The following is a 22,772-nucleotide window of genomic DNA, read 5'->3' on the forward strand; positions in this document are numbered from 1 at the left end:
CACACGGCAATAAACAGCTACATCTTTCAGTACTGACTTTAATATGTTTATTTTTATATGTCAATTTATACAACGTACGCAGCATTTCTTTGGAAATTGACAGCGTTGATTCTCACCAAACCGAGAGACAACGTATGGTTATTTGCTGAGCAATTGCATTTGGCTACACAATGGTTGCATTTCTTGTAAATTCAGCATAGGGGTACAAATGAAAAGAGAGAGAGAGAGAGAGAGAGAGAGAGAGAGAGAGAGAGAGAGAGAGAGAGAGAGAGAGAGAGAGACAGAGAGACAGAGAGAGAGAGAGAACAGACAGACAGACAGACAGACAGACAGACAGACAGACAGACAGACAGACTGAGAGAGAGGAAGAGAGAAGAGAGGAAGAGAGAAGAGAGAGAGAGAGGCAGACAGAGACACAGGCAGAGACAGAGACATACAGAACAGACTGTCGGGGGGACACGGAGAGAGAAGCAAGGTGTATAATGATTGTTCTCAGCAGTGACGCATAACTTTAAACATGTAGCGTTTACTTGTTCATCCGATTATCTTAAACCACAGTTATCATGGAACCAACCACGGAGGTCTTTCATGACTCATTAGTGCTCACGAGGAAACTTTTTCATCTCGCACACCGTTAGTTTCCTGCAGAATGAAAGCCAACTGACAGAAAACATTTTAGTCGAAGCTGAAATCAAGCTGAACATTTCAATGACGATAATGGAGTGTTCATTTGCGTATATCGTAGAAAAGTGACAAGAACACGTTTGTGGGCTGCAGATTGGCGTCGTCGAAACGGTTGAGTGATTTATTAAAAATCCCAATGTGCTGAAATTGACATCGATCCGGAAATTAACAACGACGATTTCCATAACCCATCAATTTACATAAGTGCAACACGTGTCTCGTTAGAATGGTGAATGTTTTGGAATTCTTACGCGCACTTTGCCTTTGAGTTATTTCCTTTGCCGTATTAAAAGAATCAGTTCTGTTGTTATGGCGTGCGTGAGTCTTCATGAACTCTTTTCACTCCTCTCGATGAATGCTATCACACTGTATGTGTGAAGATATTACTTTTTTCTCACATAAGCTGCACGCGACATCGACCGCTATGAATCCAACTTTCATTGTCAGTTTACCATTCAATGATTAAGAAACGTGTATAGTTGAGCTCTAAGGCTTAAATTTTATAGCGGCTTTTAATTGTATCCGTATTCCCACTGAAAATGATGATGATGATGATGATGATGATAATGATGATGATGATGATGATGATAATGATGATGATGACATGACTCTACGACAAAAACTACAAATACAATAATAACAACCATAATTATATAATGGTAATTATTTTGCATAGATCAGTATCTTCTCCCATCGCCACCGATGCCGTCAACGACACTATTGTAACCTTCGTTTCGCTGTTCCTGTTGCCGTGACAACGGTCAGTTCAAAACCTAAATATCGATCGACGGGCAGGGACAGCAAGATACTGTTGAATTGGGAGATCAGCATTGCCGTACAAGTGTGAATGCATGTCCCTAACTGCACGGATATCTGTCAGGTTGTTTTCGCTGTTCTCGCATTCTCCGGTCTATGACGTAACGCATACATGATGTACCTATTATAAAATATAGAAATTACGGACAACGCGCTGACCATGTTTATTTATGGGCAAGGGCGAGAGGAAAGCCAAAAATTAATGGGCGAGGCTTGCCGAGCCCGTTAATTTGGCTTTCCTCGAGCCCGCGCCCATAAATAAACGTCAATGGTCTGCGCGGAGTCTGTTATTTCTATTACATTATCAACAAACCTCGAAAAAACGTCAAAATTTACAAAAAATTCCCGTGCAAACGACAATGGGGCCCCAGAACCTGTCAGTGAGTAGTGCGCGCTGCAAAAACTTTGCAAATCCGGAGATTTTTTTGAAAAAAGTGTCTAAACTTGGCCCACGAATGCTCCATTTTATTTTGTGGTTGATTATGATCTTTGTACAAATCACAATTTTCGTTTTAGCCGTAAAGTTACTATGTTTACGATACTATTCATATTCACGGGCATGAAAACAAACCATTACTGTATATTTGTGGGCAGTCACGTGGTTCAGTTCGACCAATTAAAACGCAATGGACAGGGCATGGTAATATAATGATTGATTGATTGCTCCTAAGAAAAAAAGACGAGAACAGAAACGAGCTGTTATGTTTCAGTGACGGTACTGGGCGTGCGATGTCGTCATAGCTAATAACGATGCCATTTTTTAGGTTCAATATGTACTATAAGTCGGTCTTTTTTTCATCGATTTTGGACCACCGTCATCATTGACATTTGAAACATTTGCTATATCGTTTTTGTGTTGCACCACAGTTTGTTCCCATTCAGCGGTAAACTGATATATTATTGTTAAAAATGCGTAAGCAAGAAGCCGAAGAAGCGTAATCCTTTGTGGGTGTTTTTTTCTGAAATCCCAAAGGATTTAGAAAGAGAAAGAGTAAGCTTTACATCATCCACACTCGTCGTTTGATGTCCTCGCCGACATCAAACTCCCTCGACTGAACATTGAGTCCAAATACCACCCCTTCATGCAATCTTCAGCGTCGCCCAACTGATGTAATTTGCGAATTTGTCACGGATACATGGCCAAATGGGTGAAAAGAGCCTGTATACCCCGTCAATTTTACGTTCAAACGGGCGACGATATGGAAGTAGATTGCCTGGCTGAGACATCGCATGTCGCCTCCAATAATCTGCAGGATTATCGTAATATCTGTAGCACCGCGCTTCAACGCATAACGTCTTTTCCTGATGGAAATTTGCAAAACCGTGTGTTTCAAATTATCAAGAATGGCCATTTGTGTTGCTGGGCTGTCTTGCTACATGGGCGCGTTGATTTAAATGCTGCGTGGTACCTATCTGCAGGCAATACAAACTAGATTACGCATCAACGTTTACGAGTGGTAAGATGAGTGTGAACGACACTGCCTCCGCAGTTCGATGGAAAATTGTCTCGTACCAGAAGATGAAAATTGATGGGCTGATTTGCGTAAACTCTCGCCTGCTTTATGGAAATGCGTAAAATTCTTCCTTCCCTTCTCTGTTTTGTTTCTAATAGCAAATAAAATATAAATCTTTCTGAGAGCGATGAAACTCGACTGAATAAATCTGACATCAGGAAATAGGTGAGGCAAACTATGGATACAATGATCGACGACGCTGGCGGCAGAGTTGGGCAGGGTTGCAGAAAAATAAGTAAGCCGTTCGTGCATATTCTACCAACATTTTGACATTTACAAACCCACTGCAAACAACCATGTACAAATTACAGTGACTATTTTTCGCTTTTAAAGCGCGACGGCTGGTCCGTTAATCACGGGCCAGCATGGCCAGGCTTCTGTTGACGATTTTGACACAGATTTATTTCCTGTCATTGAGAGATCTTTCTCGTTCAGAGTAACCTCTCGGCTGTGTCGAACTTAGCCTAGTTTTGGATGGCCGAGATTGTTCCACATGCATTGAAAACTGTTGTCTGAGATATTGCTAAATAGGATCATTTTGATCCTTGCTTACGGGATAACACACTGTCAACACATGAAATAAATTGTTTAAAGAGAATATCCTAGGCTATGGCATTATTTAAAGGTAATATGCACCAGGGACACAAATTAGAACTCTTAAATTTTATTTAAATATTTTTCCGGTGTACGGCTCATTTAAAAGGTCTCGGTGTATGAAACATTTTTGCCGTCTTAGTCTTCCGAAAATATAAAATTTCATCTCCCCCCCCCCCCCCCTCCATTGAGTTACGAGGGATGGTGGCAATTTTGAATTTCAGATATCAGTAAGATGGTACGTAATTTGTTTCTAGTATCAAACTTTGCACGGAGACCCAAGATTTTTATTCTTCATTTTGTAAGAGAATGGTTGAACATTTTCATTGAGGAAAGTTTGAACAAAAGTTGAAATCTTTCACTTTCGAGGTGCATGCTACCTTAAAGGCTTATTGCCATACGCTTGGTGAGGATTATCTGTGCCTGCATGCTATACCAATTGTAAATTGAGTCCAAAGTATACAGTTGCATTTACACCACTCGTTGGTAATCATTACCATCATTGACACGGTCAAGTGCAATATGCGTGTCCCAGTTTTTCAAACAACATACTTTTTGACATTAATTGACTGTGATCGATCAATCGATTCAACATGGCGCGCGAAGGAAACCATCTTTCTTGAAATCAAATCGCTTTTTCGACCTTGACTCAATACAGTGATAATGACAATTTTGATAAATAGTTTATGATTAAGTCACGGGGTTGAACTCCTTTTTTCAAAAAATAACAGTCTGACGCGGCGCATCGTTTGATTTCACTCAAAGGAGTCGTGTAGGGACTACCCGTTGTGAAACGATGCGGCAAAATATTAATATCTTTGTCGATGTCGGCTTGACGTACTTTTACAGTGATATAGTGTAGGCCCAACACTTTGTTTTATGACTTCAACACATTAACTGTAGCATTGAGGTCAAATGTAGCCATTTGTACATATTCCTATGTATCGTCATAGGCAGCGCGTGCCTCGTTGATGTTTATGGCGGATGTAGTGCCGCATAAGATGATGACAAACACTTGGCATCATCATTTTGTCGACACTTCTCTGGGGTCCTCCAAAATGTGTTGATGGTGGAGTTTTGATGTCTCATCAGAGTAGGATCGTTGACCTAGTAATGATCCCCTTTGTGTAAGAAACGTGTGGCAAGACGATATTAATTCCATCAAATGTCAGACACGTGCTAACTGTAACGTTTTATGATCTCTGGTCTCCGTTACAGCGATGTGCCGAATACGAGGTCAGTGACAAATCGAGATACCCGACGTTTGCTCGCACCAATCCTCCCGATACGCAGATCTCCAAGTCGTTGGTGGCGCTCTTGAAACACTTCGACTGGCGAGTGCTGACTATCGTCACCCCTGAAGACCAACAGTGGTCCGCAGTCGCTGAAAGTCTCGAGGTGAAACTAAGTGAGGCAAACTTCACGCTAAACCCCATAGAAACCTATCCACATCCGTATTATCCAGGATTTAACGATTTCCCGGACCCTTTCCCGAGGATTATAGATCAAACTTATCAGGACACAAGAAGTAAGTGATATAATGAGAAAATCTCTCTCTCTCTCTCTCTCTCTCTCTCTCTCTCTCTCTCTCTCTCTCTCTCTCATATAATTGATATGTCTTCGGTATCAATTAATTATTAATTTACTTTATGAATGTACAACGAGTGCCAGACGATAAACTCACACAGATGTTTCGCCTTGACAAAGCGAGGTCGTCAGATTGGTCCTAATTAAAACGCCATCCGTAGTTACGGTGTTTTTCATTTGATATGCTGTCACTGCATTGTAAATGCTATCGTTGCAATTACTGAATACGTAATAAGGGACATTTGAGTACTAAATGTATTGTTTGCAGCATCGGACCGCGTGGAAGTGATGCATGAGATTGACACACAGTCAATATTCATTTATTAAAGCAAGCCTGTGCCGTCCGCAGTTTTACCAAAATTTTCGATAAATGTAGAATTTTCGGGCGGCAAAGTCTGAAAATTTGAAAATTAACCCATCACTTAATACCTACTGTTGCCCTGAATTCATGTCACCATAATCAATGCGACAGACAATAATATTCTCCAGATCTAAACACCCCTCCACTCTTCATTATTTTACTTGGTAATATGCGTTGTCTCTCTCAAACCATTATTAAAAACCACTATATGTAAGATTAATCCTCTGACATGCGGAATCCGCGCTTACCAATGACAAAGTGCAGAAATATTTGAATAATTTGCAATAAGAAAAGTTTACGTACAAATTGAAAAGTACATAGTTCGGCGGCATTTACTCGAAGTCAGTGTGGAAATCGACCAGTTAAGTCTACCCTCTGATTCCGACCAGTCTGATCAAAAACTTCAAACTTTAACAATAGATTGCAGCAGCCGAGGGTTTTCTATTTTAATTTCCCAGCATTCCTATAAAAAATTAAAATACTGAGATAATAACAGACAAAAGAATAATACAATACCTCATTACTTTATTACAGTAAGGGGAAAAGAAATTTGTCCAATTAACGTCATCCTTTTGTCTTCAGTTTACCTTTTCCTCGGCGAATATTTCGTCCGAGTTGAATTCATGCGTGTGATGCAGGCAAAGGGTCTGCTAACCAATGGAGAGTATATTGTTATCGCCATAGAACCCAAACAGTATGACGAGTCGCAAGCTGCGGGCTATCTGCAAGGTAAGACAAACAAACACACAATTGTATATTACACACACACACACACACACACACACATACACACACACACACACATTATATATATATATATATACGTATATATATATATATATATATATACATATATATATATATATATATATATATATATATCGAAGTATACAGATGTTCTCGCGGGAAATTACAGTGCTCGATGTTCGATGACAATGTAATATATATATAATATATATATATATATATATATATATATATAATATATATATATATATATATATATATATATACAATAAATATGAGATCACATCAAGTATGTTTGGTACCTATTACTCGAGTTTCACGCATACACGCGATCGTCAGATAGGTAGATTTTATTGTGTGAAATTTGTTTCAGGTGCTTACATATTAGTATCAGGTTGGGTTAAACCATTGGTGTTGTGGTTGGATTGAAATTTGACAAGTAAAATTTGTTTTCGTGTCGGAACTTGGAGACCAACTCGCAACGCTTGTTTAAAAAAACTTGATTTATCTGCATTAATTATGAATAGCTTCTCTGTAAGGCAAAGGCTGCATTTCTTTGACACATTTGAGTAAATGCTTGCTTTTGATAGCATTGACCATGATATATTAAATGGTCTGTCCTGAGATTTCAAGTGACAGACATATTTTGACAATTCTGTGCTGTTGGCGTATGCCTTACTTCGAAAAGATTGGACATGATTTGCATAGCGTGTTTTAAATGTGTTGTCAGTTAGACCGATGTAATGTTTCGCCTCATTGGCATCGCTTGTAACAGTAGCTTTATAGATTATGGATTTAGACTGGCAAGCCCCCTGGAGTGGGCAATTGGTCTTGATGCGGCACTTACATACATCAGTGGGTTTTCTATCATTGCGCTGGGTGACCCGTTTGTTGTGTAATTTTATAATGCTGCCCATGTTGTGCATGCAGCTGTAGCTTAATTTAAGTGTATTTCTGTTAAGAACTTTATGTAATTTACAATCCTTTGGGAAATGTTTCTCAAGGAGACGGAAGAATTCCTTTCCGACGTTGGTTTTCACACTCTTACTGTAGGGTGGGTTGTACCATGTAATTCTACGCTGTCTGCTCCTTGTTTTCTTTACCGGCTTGTCAACACGTGTGTAATTTAGCTGGTCATCGTACCCACTGGCCTTAAGTGCTTCACTGTAAATATCACTGCATGCCTTGTTGAACAGACTCTCATCGCTGGATATGGAGGAGATGCGCTTTCCAACTCTATCGAAATGTGTTTAATTATGGAGGGAGGGTGGTCGGATTTCTTATTGACATATACCGTGTTGTCGTTAGGTTTTCTGTATGGGTAGTATTGGCCGTTGCTCAAGTTTAGAGTTATGTCAAGGAAGTTCACGATACTTCTGTTTACATCGATGGTTACTTTCAGGCCGAGGTCATTGAACGTCTTTGATAAGTCCTTTTTCATTCTGTCTGCTTTTCTGCCAGTGGCGTTCTTGATTACACCCAGGCCGTCATCTCTATATAGACCAATATTGTTTTTATCGAAGGATGAAGCAAGTATGTTGAGAATATAAAGCCCCACCAGTTCACATACCTCAGCTCCGTCATAACTTCCCATTGTAACGTCATACAAATTGGTGCTATCACGTTTCATCCATGGTACAGAGTCATCAAATAGGAGTGATTTCCTTGAATGCATAATGATATCAACATCAAATAGGAGTGATTTCCTTGAATGCATAATGATATCAACATCCTATCAAAAGCAAGTAGTTACTCAAATGTGTCAAAGAAATGCAACCTTTGCCTTACAGAGAAGCTATTCATAATCAATGCAGATAAATCTAGCCTTTTAAACAAGCGTTCCGAGTTGGTCTCAAAGTGCCGACACGAAAACAATTTTACTTGTCAAATTTCAATCCAACCCACAACACCAAATGTTTGACCCAACCTGACACTTATATGTAAGCACCTGAAGCAAATTTCACACAATAAAATCTACCTATCTGACGATCGCGTGTATGCGTGAAACTCGAGTAATAGGTACCAAACATACTTGATGTGATCTCATATTTATTGTAATATTGCTCTGCATCCCTGCATCGAGCACTTTACCCCTCTGAGAAGATACAAACAAGTTTTGGTATATATATATATATATATATATATATATATATATATATATATATATATATATATATATATATATATATATATATATATATATATATATATATATATATATATATATATATATATATATATATATATATTGTCAGTTATTGTCTCGTGCTGGTAGCGACTCCGCCACTCAGCGACACCTATCGTAACTTCACGAGGACGGTTGACGAGTAAGCAGAGCGACCGCCGTTATATATATATATATATATATATATATATATATATATATATATATATATATATATATAATATATATATATATATATAAAATTTCTTAAAGGCGCCTTTATTGTATGTCAACCAATTTACGTGAAACGTATTGTTCGCTATTGGGCCACGGCGTACGTTACCATTTAAGTCAAGTCACATATCTTTGATCAGCTCATCCATATTAATTAATCAATTGATTTATTTATTTATTTGTATGTTTATTTATCATTTTGTTATTCATTTGTTTGTTTATTCGTTGTGCTTGTTTGCTATTGTCTTCTTGCGACGGTTTACTTTATGAATCAACAGGTAGTTGGTTTGCAGTGCGTCGAAAGTCAGTTTTCGTCGATGCATATTTATTAGGTCAGTTTGAATATTTTGCTCGTCCCTCTCTCTAATTACAGATCCGTACGAGATCGGTTACTCCCCGGAAGTTATATCGGCATACCAATCACTCCTCGTGCTGGTAGCGACTCCGCCACTCAGCGACACCTATCGCAACTTCACGAGGACGGTTGACGAGTACGCAGAGCGACCGCCGTTCAATTACGAAAACCCCCGCGGGTCAATTCGGATAGTAAGTCTTGCAGCGAACTTCAGATGATCGGGGAGAGGGGGCACAAACTGTCTACGAGATCATCATTAAACGACGTCAATCGTTGACAGGGAGGATGACCTTTGCCCGACCCCTGCGAACAACACTGATGTTGGCTGACAGAAGGATATAGTAGTTTCTTTCACCATGAAACGACTATACTGTTTCAGTCGTGATTGATTTTATTCATGAAAGTTCATCTGGGGATATGCGATATCTCTTATTGTACATCCTGACTTGTTTCTCACATCTGTCCAGGTTGACAGAGATGCACTTGGACAATTCTGTCACATAGAGATGACAGTTCTCCTCAAGTGCACTCGTGGTCGCGTAGCTCGGAGCACAGACATCACGCCATGTTCCAATTTCATAGACACCTTCAATAGTTTTATACTCGGCTAGAAAAAACGACTTCGAGCCCCCATAGGGACTGTAGCTGTGATGGAAGGAAATTAAGCTGTACATCTTAAGGGAAGTTGATGTGACAAGACATCTTCAGACGGAGTCTTCGTGACACCGAGAAGGAACCCAATATTGTTGATCTAAAAATATAGAACTCTGCCGCATTCAAAATGAATTATCATTCCTAAAATTAAAATTACCATTCCTAAAATGAATTACATTTACTAATTAGAAAGAACAGCACCTGTAACTTCTTGTGAAATTCTTAGGTTGTTTCTGTAATATGCAATGATTAAATTTTCTCATTTTCTCTCCCAAATGTTTGTAGAAATGCACAATATTAGCATCACAAATATAACGCTTTGTGTATATTACGCAATGTTATTATGTACAACTTAATTTTAGTCCGTACTGAAATTCGGTTGTCAACGATATCATTGAACATCCCACACATACAGGCATTGCTGACTTCTTTAACGCCAGGCATTTTGATGTATGGTTTTCGGATTATGTAAAACTGAATTTACAGACAGAAAAAAAATAACTTGAAAATACAGAAACAATTTACAGCCGATGGAGCCGTTATATCAAAGGTGACAATGTACATTGTACAACTACAAACTGTTTTGACGGTATGGGCGTCGACGTCCTAAAAGCTGTAGAGATCAGGGCAAGAATTTAAACCGCTGTACAAGGAAAGAAATAATCAAAAGTCACAGTTGTTGACTCACTTACTTGAGAGTATCATGCGAACGTCATTTACCATCAGACGGTCGCGTCTAAACCTGACAATTCAAATATTTTGAAATTAGCAACGATAAGTTCATTCTTGTTGATATTCTCCTGCAGATTCCCATAGAAGCGGCTTACTTGTACGACGCGGTGAAGTTGTTTGCCGTGTCGCTGACAGAAGTCCTTGAAGAGAATGGATCAGCATACAACGGGTCGGCCATCATCGAGAAGATCAAAAACAGGTCCTATGAAAGTTAGTATTGAATGTCTAACTCACAAAATAAGACACAACTGAACCAATCGGTATAAATAGCGTGACATCACTTTATAGAAACTTCTACATTACTTGTTTTACTCGTTAAGTGTTCATATAACACAATTGGCACCATTACAATAATTACATTGCTATCGTTGTCACATTGACTCCTTTCAACATTGGGACAAATATGCTGATTTGATGTACATGTCACAAGTAGTTATACAGAGTGAAATCATACTTTTCACCTCATGAAATTGTCCCCAAATATTTCCAATCAGACATTCAAACTTCAATGTCAACCATATCAGACTGGATCGCTCTGACTGTGACTACCACAGTAAAATTTGTTAAGAACGTGTGCCTTATTTCCTGGCCTAAGAAAAAGCCCATCCAATAACGACATTTGGATTTTAATCTATGATCAACAGGTGTTACGGGAACATTAGCTTTCATAGATAACAAAGGAGATGCAGAGTCTAATTTCACCGTGATTGCTAGGCAACGAACACAGACCACGCCTGGTTACGGCATGTTACCTGTTGGATTGTTTCAGATGATCAACGGAACTGTGGTACGTGTTATTAGCTCACTTCTTTGGCTAACCATGTCCACGCTTTTGGCCACCAAATTTTAGAGAATATACGTCATTACGGAGCAAAGAAACACCGTAGTTTCTCGTATTCTTATAACAACACAAAGTGACCAACTTGATAATAATTCCAATAGAAAATGAAGGACTAACGCCTTGTAAATAACCGATATCAAAAAGAACTAATGATAGAACCAGATCTTTAGCACGGCCACTTTTTCTGGAATATGGAAAGGGTTTTGCTTTTAATTAGATCCCGAACAAACTCATCATTGTATGAGCAAGGTCGGAAAATAATGAAGTAAAATAATTAGTACCGCGGGGAATTGTTACCTTTGGAAAATCTGTTTTCAAAATTTGGCTATGTGTTGTCTGTGGGAGATTTAATTTTCCTCACGGTGCATTTCTTATCGGAAAAGCATCATCGAACCATTTAATTAGGAGCACATATGGTCCACATCTGTCTAAATACTATAGCGTACAATACACAGCGACAGCGTTCAGATACGCCGATATTTTACACACACTTGCACACACGCAACTAACCGTGGTAAACATGGTCAAGTATTTGGTGATGTCGAGTACGATGATAGCTAGCATCTTTTTCATACTTTTTGGAACAAATTGTGTCCGGAGGGACTTCTAGGTTTGGTCATGTCCGTGCGTCCGTGCGTCCATCTGTGCGTTCGTCCGTTCACGCAGATATCTCAGAGATGCCTGGAGTGATTTCATTCAAACTTGGTACAAGGATTACTTCATATGTCATACATATGCACTTCAATTTGTTTCACGACATGATCCTATATGGCCGCATGGCGGCCATTCTGTTACAATTTTTTCATGTCCTCAGCCATAACTCAGGCACGTCTCAATTGATTTTATTCAAAGTTGGTACAAGGACATTGACCTATGTCATAAATATGCATGTCAATTGGTTTCACAATCCGATGCAATATGGCTGCCTTGTTGCCATTTCGTTATGATTTTGTCATGTCCTCAGCCATAACTTGGACATACATCAACCGATTTTATTACCTCCCATTTGCCATACATATATGGCAATTGGGAGGTTATATGGTTGGAAAAAGTCTGTATGTGAGATGTCTGTCTGTATGTATGTATGTATGTATGTATGTATGTATGTATGGATGTCTGTCCGTCCAACGCAAAAACTCCGAAACTGCTGCACGTATTAAGCTGATTTTTGGTGTAGTGATGCCATATATGGTGTAGATGTGCCGTTGTTAAAATGAACTTTTTAGTCTCATAGATATGCAAATGAGGTAGAAAAAAATAGCGAAAATGGTCAAAAATCAATAACTCAGGAACTACTCATCTGATCATTGTCATATTTTGGTTTTAGGTACCTTAGGCCCAACTCATGTAAACATATAGATTTGATGTCAATATTTGATGCTTTCTATTTTAATGATTTTTTTTCTTTCTTTTTTGCCATTTTAGTAAAAAATGTTTTTCTCTTAAACCAATGGTTGGATCGTTTTAAAATTTGGTGTGCAGGTGATTTGTGATAACTCAAAATAGAATGCATCAAAATAATGGCAAAATTTGCATATTTGTATTTTTGGCAATTTTTGCCATTTTTGGTTAAAAAAATCTTCTTTGAAACTGTGTATGCCATTACTTTCTAATTGGGTGTGCAGGTTCCTAGGAGTGACCTGAAGATGACTCTGTGAACTCAATCTGAAATTTGCAAATTTTGTGGTACTTTTTGTCATGCTTTCAAATTTGGTACACAGGTGAAATGTAGTAGGTCATTCATTCAAAGTCAAGTACTGCCTGTGTGAATGAGCAGATTATGATTGTGCTGTTCCAGGCTGAGGTGCTATTTATATGAATGATGCAATGTTAGATGGTAATTGATGTTTTAACTGAATTTGACTCTACATTGTATGTAACTCTTGTACTGTACAAACCCTATCAATTCACCCAGAAAAAAATAATTAATATGATTTTAAATAATTAAATTAATTAGGAAATCAACAAAGCCAAAATAATTTTAGTGTAGAATTATTAGAAGGTTCAACTATTTTGACAGTTCGTAGTGAAATGCTTACCATCTTGGAGGATTAAAACATGTAAAGGCAACTTTCCTGAATCCCAACTTTGACATATTCTTAACCGTCATATATTGTGTTCTGTATGTTATCTAAAAGAAATTGCTCATAATAGTTTGTCATGATAGGTTGGTCAAATAAATAGAGATAGAGAAAGTTCCAATTTCCATTTATGGTTGACTTGGTAAGGATAAAATAAAATTACTTTTTGAGGCAAAAAAGTGATAGCGTTTTTATGGTAAAGCTGGGCTGTAAGATTCCTCATGTGCTATTTATAGCAATTATGCAATCTGTGTAAACAGTGCAATGAAAGTGTTACATGATTCCTTATAATGCTTTTGTTACATGATTCCTTATAATGCTTTGATGACCTTGAACTTTTTAAGTTGCAAACATTTGTCTCTTCTGTGTGCTTTCTCTGAGTACCTACAGGCTCAACTTAATCAACAGAACTTACTTGCAATGTTAATTTGAAAGTTAAAATGTGCTTGGTTAATAGGATGAAAATACTGATAAAGATAACCAGCTGAAGATTCTTTATGACCTGACAGATATGCTGTTTTTTATGACATAAATCTTGATAAGCAAGTCTTGTTTTAGAATGTAATTAATCTTGTTTATATTGTTATAAGCAGCAGTATCAAGTTGAACAAGCTGATATTGACAAGTTGGTCGGCTGTTGGAGGTTGAAAGCTGTAAAAATAAATGTATGCATGTCTGTCTGTATGTCTGTATGTATGTATGTATGTATGTATGTATGTATGTATGTATGTATGTATGTATGTTAGTTAGCATGTGCGGATGTATGTCCATCCACATTAAAAACTCCTAAATCGCAGCAGCTACCATCTTAGTATTTTGTGGACAGGTTCACCCAGGGGTGGAAATGTGAATTTGTTGAAATAAACATGTCAAAGTCCAAAATATACAAATGAAGGGGAAAAAAGGAAAAATCCTGCAAATTGCTAAAACCCTGTAACCACTGGTCAGATTTGGTTGAACTTGGTATGCAGGCTCTTTATAGTGACTTAAGTTACATTTCTTCAAATTGTGTGAAATTTTTGAAAGTTGTATTTTTCGAGCGATTTTCCTGTTTTTTGTCAAAAAATCTTCTTTTCTGAAAGCGCTAATCCAATTGCCTCGAAAACTTGTATGTATGATCCTAGGGTTGGCCTTGTCAGATTTGTTCAAATTGCGGTGAAATTTTCATATTTGTATTTTTGGGCAATTTTTCCCATTATTTGTCAAAAAATCATTTTCTCCCAAAGTATTTGTTGGATTGCTGTAAAACATGATAGTCTTGATCCTAAGGTTGTTTTCTGTCAGATGTGTAAAAGTCATTATGAGATGGAGCATTTCATATTGCCGGGGTATAAGATTAATTGGGACTTGCAATGGAATTTTCTTAGTAATCAACCTGTAAGAATGCAATGTCATGTGTGTACTAGTACTTAGTCTCTGTAAAATGGGAGGACAGTGTCATTGACACTATTTTTCGAATTGGTACAAGGACATTGACCTATCTCATAAATATGCATGTCAATTGGTTTCACAGAACATGCAATATGGCTGCCTGGTGGCCATTTTGTTGCGATTTTTTCATGTACAGAGCCATAACTCAGACACATTTCCACCAGTTTCATTCAAAGTTGGTACAAGGACATTGACCTATCTCATACATAATATGCACATCAATTTGTTTCACGACATGTAGCAGTATCATGACAGTTATTGACTTTTCGTAATTAGGCTGATATGTCAAGAAATACTGCATCAAATTTCATGAAATTTGGTACAGATGTTAAGCTCACATTGCTTTAACTGTGAAACAGACATTTATCAGTGTCATGTTAATTAATTTTTAATTGCATATGTAATGAACTTTCCTAATTAGAGTGATATATCCAGAAATACTGCGGTCAAATTTGATTAAACTTGGTACAGATGTTTGTCTCATAGTGTGTTGTAAATACAATTCAATTACACTTAGCGGTATCGTTTAAATTAATTGTAGCTTGCATTTACATAATGAATTTTTGCTTTTAGGGTGAATGTCCAGAAGCACTGCATCAAACTTACAATTTGTCAGTGTTAGGATAGGATGCAAAAATATTTGGCAGCATCGTCTCGATTAATAAACAATTGACTCATTTACTTACCTTTTGTAATTGGGATGGCGGCCTATATTTGTTTTATATTTTCATCACCATGCGGCTCATTCTCGGCCATTAAGCCCCATCTGCATCGCACTATTTTGATCACAGACCTAATTAATGAAGAGGACTCTATCCTCTCTGAGGACTTGCAATTAAAGTACCCATTAACAAGTGGGGACTGTGTCATCAACGATGACTTGTTACCTTATATTATTTTGTGACATTAAGTTGCAATCGTTTTTATTGTCGTCGTTGTCATCGTGTTTTTATTGTCGTCGTTGTTATTGGTGGTGATGATGATGATGATGATGATGATGATGATGGTAACGCGAAAGATGGGATCATCGGGGGAAAGGATTCGATTAATAGACGTGTCCACAAATACACAGTGTTATTTTCTACATGCAGAGTCGTGTAGGTGGATTCTGAGTTGAACAACGATAGAATAAATATCGTACTTAAGCGCCAGGTCAGTAAACTCTCTCTCTCTCTCAATAAATTTTTCAGGTATACGTACCGAAGGAAAAGGTCTCCATTGACTGGGTATCAGGCAAACCACCGGTTGACGAGCCTCCATGTGGTTTCCGTGGTGAACGGTGTCCAATCATCGAAAGCCATACTGATAAAATTGTCGGCGGCACGATAGGTGGCATTATGCTTATCATAATTATCATAGCTGCCGTGGTATACAGGTATGTGACAGTCTAAGAATGACCTCAAATCGTATCGCTCAATGCAAATGTTGACGATGAAAGTTTCTGACGGAGAAGAAAAAACTCCAAAATCAACAAGAGTCTTAGATTACGTCACCGTGAAACTTGAAACTTGCAATATATTCCGTTCGGTATATGTAAGTTGCAAAAGGCGCCGATAAAAATTAAACCTGTTTGTTAATAAATGTATATTAATGTAAAGCTATTTTGATGCCCCATCTTTTTTACAGGCCGACTTAAGCGCTCCTTCTTTTTTAATCTTTGTTGATATAATATAGGCAAAAGGCTGTAAAAAATGCATCAAAAATATTTAAAAAATAAAGTTACTGAATCCATGTATCCGTTATATAATCTCTAACCCGACTGCATTTTTCATGTCTTAAGTTAGCACGCGCCTAGAAATTGAAAGACTTGAACTTTTGCTCAAACTTTCAGTATGGAAACTTAAAATCATTACCTTTCGAAGTCGAGGGTGAAAATCGGGGTGCAAATTATGGTACTAGACTAACAAATTGCCTAATATTTACCGACATTTCACACAGAAAATGGCCGCCATCCCTTTGTTGACCCATGGGTAAAATTAATTTTCATTTTTCACAAAAATAAGCAGGCGAAATCTTTAGTTTCTTCATGAGCTTCAAAGCCCCTTACAAGTTGTAGACCAAAAAAAGTATTTTCAAAGTTTGAGAATCAGAATAACTGTACTCGAGGCTCATTGTACATTAACAGGGGACCACAAACGCCATTTTGAAGGTCATATAATGTTTATCACCCTCTACAACATCACACTTTGGTATAGCCCCGTCGTTTTCTATATCAAAGATAAACCATCATATATGTGATAGAGGTGAAGGGTTAAAGAGATGCAATCCTGGTTTGTTATAAAAATGTTTCGACTGTGTTTAATCACAACCAAATGGGTCATTGATCTGCCGAGTTGAATGGAGGCGGGAAGCATAGATATCTGAAAGTTTCTATCGCTTTTGGTTTGCAGAAACTGGAAATACGAACAAGATTTGGCAAGCCTGCTGTGGAAGATTGATTATCGTGACATCAACATCCGCGGAGATAACAATCTCTTCCGTTCGTCTAGCAGAGTAAGACAAGCATTAATCATTTTAATGAGATATTATATGGAATCTTATGACATAGTAGATGTGGATCATAAATACGACATGATAGTCCACATGACAAGAATTCGACAGAGAGCTTAATTTCCGATAACAACAACTTACACTTTGAAGTGTCCGCTTTGTGTTATAGTCGTCCGGGCGATTGCTATGAGCGAGTCCACTTGACGTCTGAGGAATGCAAAACGGATATGAGATATGGGACACCTCTATGCCGAACAGTAAGGGTCCATCTCAGGGGAAAATGAATGTAGGAACTACAACGTAGACTCAACGCCATCCCTGAGTCATATGCAAATTAAAATTAAGGCACTTTTTGAATCATACTGTATTCTGAAATGTTGACAACTCTAACATTACGCGTTGTCAAGAGCGAGTTTTTTTATCGGCGGATCATCTTCCATAACAGTTACTGCTTTTTTCCCCATGTGGAAGGTATGTATCACCCATGTACACTTTCTTAGCAAACATCAATTTATCGAGCTTTCCCCTCTCACTCCACTTTTTGTCTCAGATGAGCCTACGGAGTCTGGAATCGATACAGTCTACCGACGTTCACGCACAGCAGATTTTCACTAAAATTGGAACTTACAGGAGCACGGTGGTGGCCATCAAACACGTCAACAAAAAGAGCGTGGATCTAACGAGAAAAGTCAGAAAGGAACTAAAAGCTGTGAGTAATACGTGAAATGGATCTAAAATTACGTCTTCGGGGATAGGTTCATCGTTCTACATTCGTTTTTAAAGTAAAGAGTGATTTAAGGTAGTTTATCCAGCTGTAAATTAACAAATGCAAATCGTCAATACTGGGTTCAAAATCTCACTTGCTCGAGATGCGTCAAAAAAGGAAAGTGAGACATACAGCTGATTGTGATACCACTAATGTATGAAGATGCATCGTATTCAGTGTCTGGCATTGATTGTATCTCTCTTATTCGCACAATATTTATCATATTATACATCTATGCTGTGTTTGTGTATTTTGTTATCACACCAAGCACATCTTTCTTCCTTTCGTTAAGTAAGGCAGAAATCATCCCAGCAAAAATCAAAAGAATAAAACACGACGGCGCGACCTCGTATTTCACATTATTGATTCGTTAATCGATTTCGCTGGTGGCATTTAAAACACAATAATTCACGCGGGGAAATGGTATTAACGTTGCATGTAGAACATAGATATGCCCGCCGGCGGTCTTTTAGCAATAGCACCAGAAAGGATCTATTTTGATACAAGTGTGGGTGGCGAACGGTACGGTGGATGTAAGACTCGCGTTTGCGAATTCCGCTTGCTATCTGAAAATAATCACCAATAAGACCTGTTATTTGTCACGTTGGTCTCGTTAAACTCGATCGGGGTGATATTTCACATATTACGCCGTCTTGGCATTTTATTGGGTGTAAATTATTCTCGTAATCACAGGGTATATCCGACAAGCACAGCGCGTGTTCCAGTGTTTGGAATCCATAATGTGGAATCAGTCGTCAGAATGAGGACTTTGATGTTTAGATTTCTGTACAACTTTCTCGTCTCCTTTTTTTTGCCAGGTCCGTGATCTCCGCCACGACAACATCAATCCATTCATCGGCGCCTGTGTTGATCATCCCCACATTTGCATAATAAACGAATATTGCCCTAGGGGAAGTCTACAGGTAAAATGTCATTTGCGTCAAATGAAATATTTTTCCAAAGAAATGAAAGATTTCTAATATTTCTCGCTAAAGATCTGTAAAGGTGCATATTTTGACATCTCTTTACGTCATAGTTGCTCACGTTATCATCGTCAAACAATCAATTCACCAACTGTGAACTTCACAGTTGTGTCCAGGGTCGTGTATAGCTGTTTAATGGTATACAGTTACCTATAATCTAAATATGCCCATATATGGTCAAAAGGGCGTTCCTGGGTATCCAAAATGCCCATGTGAGGGCACTGTTTTTAAAAAGCGGCCACCCTCTTAAAATCTGTGATTGGTTAGATTTTCTCTTTTCATGGTAAATGTGGCAAAATTGGAACAGGTGGCAGTATACCTTTAATGTCTCATTTAATTGCGATGACATTTTAATTTACACCCATGGGTATAGTCGACGCTTCGAATGTAACTTGCCCTTCCTCGTAAAATTTCGTTTTACGAGTGAAACATTCAAAAGATTGTGGAATTCTTCCAATGCGTGCTTGTATACACCGTTGATATGTACTTACTGTTAAGGTTTATGAATTTTCAAGGGTACAACTTGGATTCGTATAATTATATTGGACGCTGAAGTGCTAAAAGCAACAAAATCTGTAACCATTTGTCTTATTTGCAATATTTTTATCATAGAACACTTACACCATCTTCTTCTTCTTCTCACCAATATTTTGCCATATAAATAAAACATTAGCCTTCCAATCAAATTGCATTACGTACAGTATGCAGTGTTAATGCTTACTTATGTATCGTACTCTGGACTAAAATTTGGTTCTCAACAATAATACTAGGGTTACTCACATACAGTGAGTTTGTGCATATTGAACGCAGGGCATATATGTCACCATTTCTTATGAAGAACAAGAAACTATTTAAAATACCAAGAACAAAACTAATGTAGCATACATGCAACGTCACAATTAAATGGGTCTTTACATATCCATACTCTGTAGTAAACCATAAATACGGTGACTGCGATGACATATTTGAGACGTATGAGTAAAAAGGTCGATATAGATTGGAAATTTCATTTCGTCGACAAGATCACAGCAGCCATGTTTTATACCACATGTTACTACCATGAATTCACTAATCGATGGCCTTCTTCTGTTGAACACCGCAGGATATTCTTGAAAACGACGAAATTAAATTGGACAACATGTTTACGGCGTCGTTGATAAGCGACATTATCAAGGTAAGAGCCGATCAAGACAGTGTGCTTGAAAAAAAAAAAAAAACGCCGCAAGACAGTGTGCTTGAAAAAAAAAAACGCCGTTGTCTCGAGGTCCTCTCCCACGTTGCTGAATTCGTCGACACTTTGCCAGCGAGTAGTGAAAGATAATGATCACCTTCCCAGGGGTTTACAGCACGTGTCGGAGTCAGTTTCAGACATTACTGCGCGAGGGTTTCACCTGGTGTCGCCCTGGTGACATTTCATGGGCGGCACGTATACGATTCAGGATACTCCAACGGCGATGTCTTTATTGGACGTAAAACAGCGGCGCCGACTTAATAAGTTGTCGACGTTGTGAGAGCAGATAGGCTGGAGATAAGAAACACTTCAGAGGGGATGTTTGATCCGAGGGGATTGCTTTCGATATTTTAAGCGATATGTCTGGAGAATAATTCCAGACAATGAACTGCTTTACTTTGTGATCGGTTTGATAAGCAGTCAATGCCAGATACAAATGAAAGTACATGAAAAATCATTAAAGTTAATGAATGAAAGAACATGTAAAGTAGATACGCTTATGGACTCTTGAATGCCTGAGAGGCATTAGTTTGAGTTTCATGCCACCACTAAAATCTGAAAGTGTCTCGCGCACGAAACGGTCCTTGAACTTTATGATCAGTGACTTCTGTCACAGAAAGGGAGAAAATCAACCAACTAAACCGCTGTAGAAAGTCGATGTTAACATCTGGCTCAAGCCAGGATGATCACCGGAATTTGTGATGATTATTGTTGTGGCGTTATCAGCTTTCATTCTCGTACTCTAAGTTCCTTTCTCGCGGAATCCCTGGATTGCCAGCGAGTCAACTTTGTCGGCTAAGCTTTTTAGTCATGTTATTTTCTGTGATCGTGCTAAGGTTAAGAGATTGGTGCCCGTCCAGCTCTTGAAAATCCATTAACGTCTTCAAGACGACCGAAAATACCTACCAAGGTCTTCGCTATTGACGCCGGCCCAGGAGATCGTTAGCAATCTATCAGTTGTCGTCGTATTACTTGGCTGTAAAACACAAGGGGATTGCCTTCCCTGATTTCGCTCTAAAAGATGTCATCTGGGTCCCGCAAATAGATTGGATCGCTCTTTAGTAACTGAACATACCAATGTCAAGGCTCTTAACTCTCCATTATACTGTTATTGAAAAAATAACACTTTCGTCCAACTCTGCGTAATCGAAGTATCCAACTCATCGTGTTCGACTTGTTTCGAGGAAATGTAACCTTCTGTAGTTCTTTATCTTCTGACTTCTGATTATATAGAACAGTAATAATAATTTGCTATAATGTTTCTCTTTGAAAATTTCCGTTAGGTCTAAGTCGGTCGGGCACACCACAATTTCGAGTCGTACGGAATGATGCAAGCGATGTTACATGAAGTTGTCAAGAAACGCGCTATCTGAGGTCAAAGTTCGTATGTAAAAGTCGAAAATTTCGGCCGTAATTATGTTAAGTGAAAAAAATCAAATAAATGCCCTTTCCAAGTGGGATAACTCGCTGTGTCGGCAGCATTAAACTGGACTAAAAGCAAGGCGGCGGGTTACAATAAAAACTTGACGAAAACAAACAATGCCTAAACCCTGCAAGATTACAGCTCTCCACGAGTTTTTTTAAGTCTAAAAGCCAGTGCACTGCTAGATGCCCTGTGAGTACACAGTAATGTCGGCTGTTTTTTCGTTATCCAGCTTGTTCTGTTTTGGAAATCCTTCTACGTTCGATGTGATGGATATCGCCGGTGATGCGGCACCCAATCTTATTCACAGGCGAGCCCATCCGTCAACGAAACATAAAATCCCGCCAAAAATATCACTTCTAGACCACCGCGGAGATTACTTTATTGAACTTTTGCCGGAGTAAATTACGACGAAAGCCCCTTGGTGCGTAAAAGGTCTACTCAACCGTTTATATTGAGACGGGAGCGACAAGTCGCCCTTGGGTAGCTGGCACCTCGCTACCGCTCGTAATTTGTGAGCAACTGCGTACTGGCCCTGGGCATCCGATGTGTAACACGTTAATGTTCAACGTGACGCGATGTTAATGGATTGCCGAACACCGGCTCTTGGCCAAACCAGCATCAGTGAAATATTCTACTGACAATAAAAATATTTCCTTTCGTTGCCAAAACACTTTTGGCATGTTTGCTTGTGATGCAATATTTAACGTACCTCGTGGTAATTGTCAATCATAATCCTGTCTTTATGTTAATCGTTCACGTGCATTCGCATCGTACAAAAGTACGCCAAACATTATAGGATATTACCAGTCTCTCAGCTGGCTATCGGTGTTTATGCTTGATAATGTGAACAAGCTAAAACCTTACAAGTCTTTATCATTCAGCGTTTGCGCTAAACTTGCCCCAAAACTGTGAGTGGGCATATAAATATCAAAACAGATTAATTAAAAGGAATAAACTTCAGCAGATTGTCGCGTTAGTGGTAGACTGGTCGCGAAATAGAATCAATATTCTCTGGCAGACGGTTCACCTCAATTGCCCGCACTGCTGAGTACGCCCGGGAAAAGCCAAGCGGCCAGGGCCA

General features: G+C 38.5%; 1 protein-coding gene across 4 annotated transcripts in view; it reads left to right on the forward strand.

Moving 5' to 3' along the window:
• The window catches only part of LOC139151847 (guanylate cyclase 32E-like), a 202,615-nt gene that overhangs the window by 169,152 nt on the left and 10,691 nt on the right, over positions 1–22,772 (forward strand). For all 4 annotated transcript variants that reach the window (XM_070724864.1, XM_070724862.1, XM_070724861.1 and 1 more), the window contains exons 3-12: positions 4,827–5,136; positions 6,139–6,285; positions 9,075–9,247; positions 10,517–10,652; positions 11,087–11,229; positions 15,986–16,170; positions 17,186–17,288; positions 17,836–17,994; positions 18,870–18,974; positions 20,137–20,208. In XM_070724864.1, the coding sequence (XP_070580965.1) occupies positions 4,827–5,136; positions 6,139–6,285; positions 9,075–9,247; positions 10,517–10,652; positions 11,087–11,229; positions 15,986–16,170; positions 17,186–17,288; positions 17,836–17,994; positions 18,870–18,974; positions 20,137–20,208 (1,533 nt within the window). The remainder of the gene's footprint in view (positions 1–4,826; positions 5,137–6,138; positions 6,286–9,074; positions 9,248–10,516; positions 10,653–11,086; positions 11,230–15,985; positions 16,171–17,185; positions 17,289–17,835; positions 17,995–18,869; positions 18,975–20,136; positions 20,209–22,772) is intronic.

The sequence above is a fragment of the Ptychodera flava genome, chromosome 15 (assembly GCF_041260155.1).
Source record: "Ptychodera flava strain L36383 chromosome 15, AS_Pfla_20210202, whole genome shotgun sequence".
Classification (NCBI taxonomy): domain Eukaryota; kingdom Metazoa; phylum Hemichordata; class Enteropneusta; family Ptychoderidae; genus Ptychodera; species Ptychodera flava.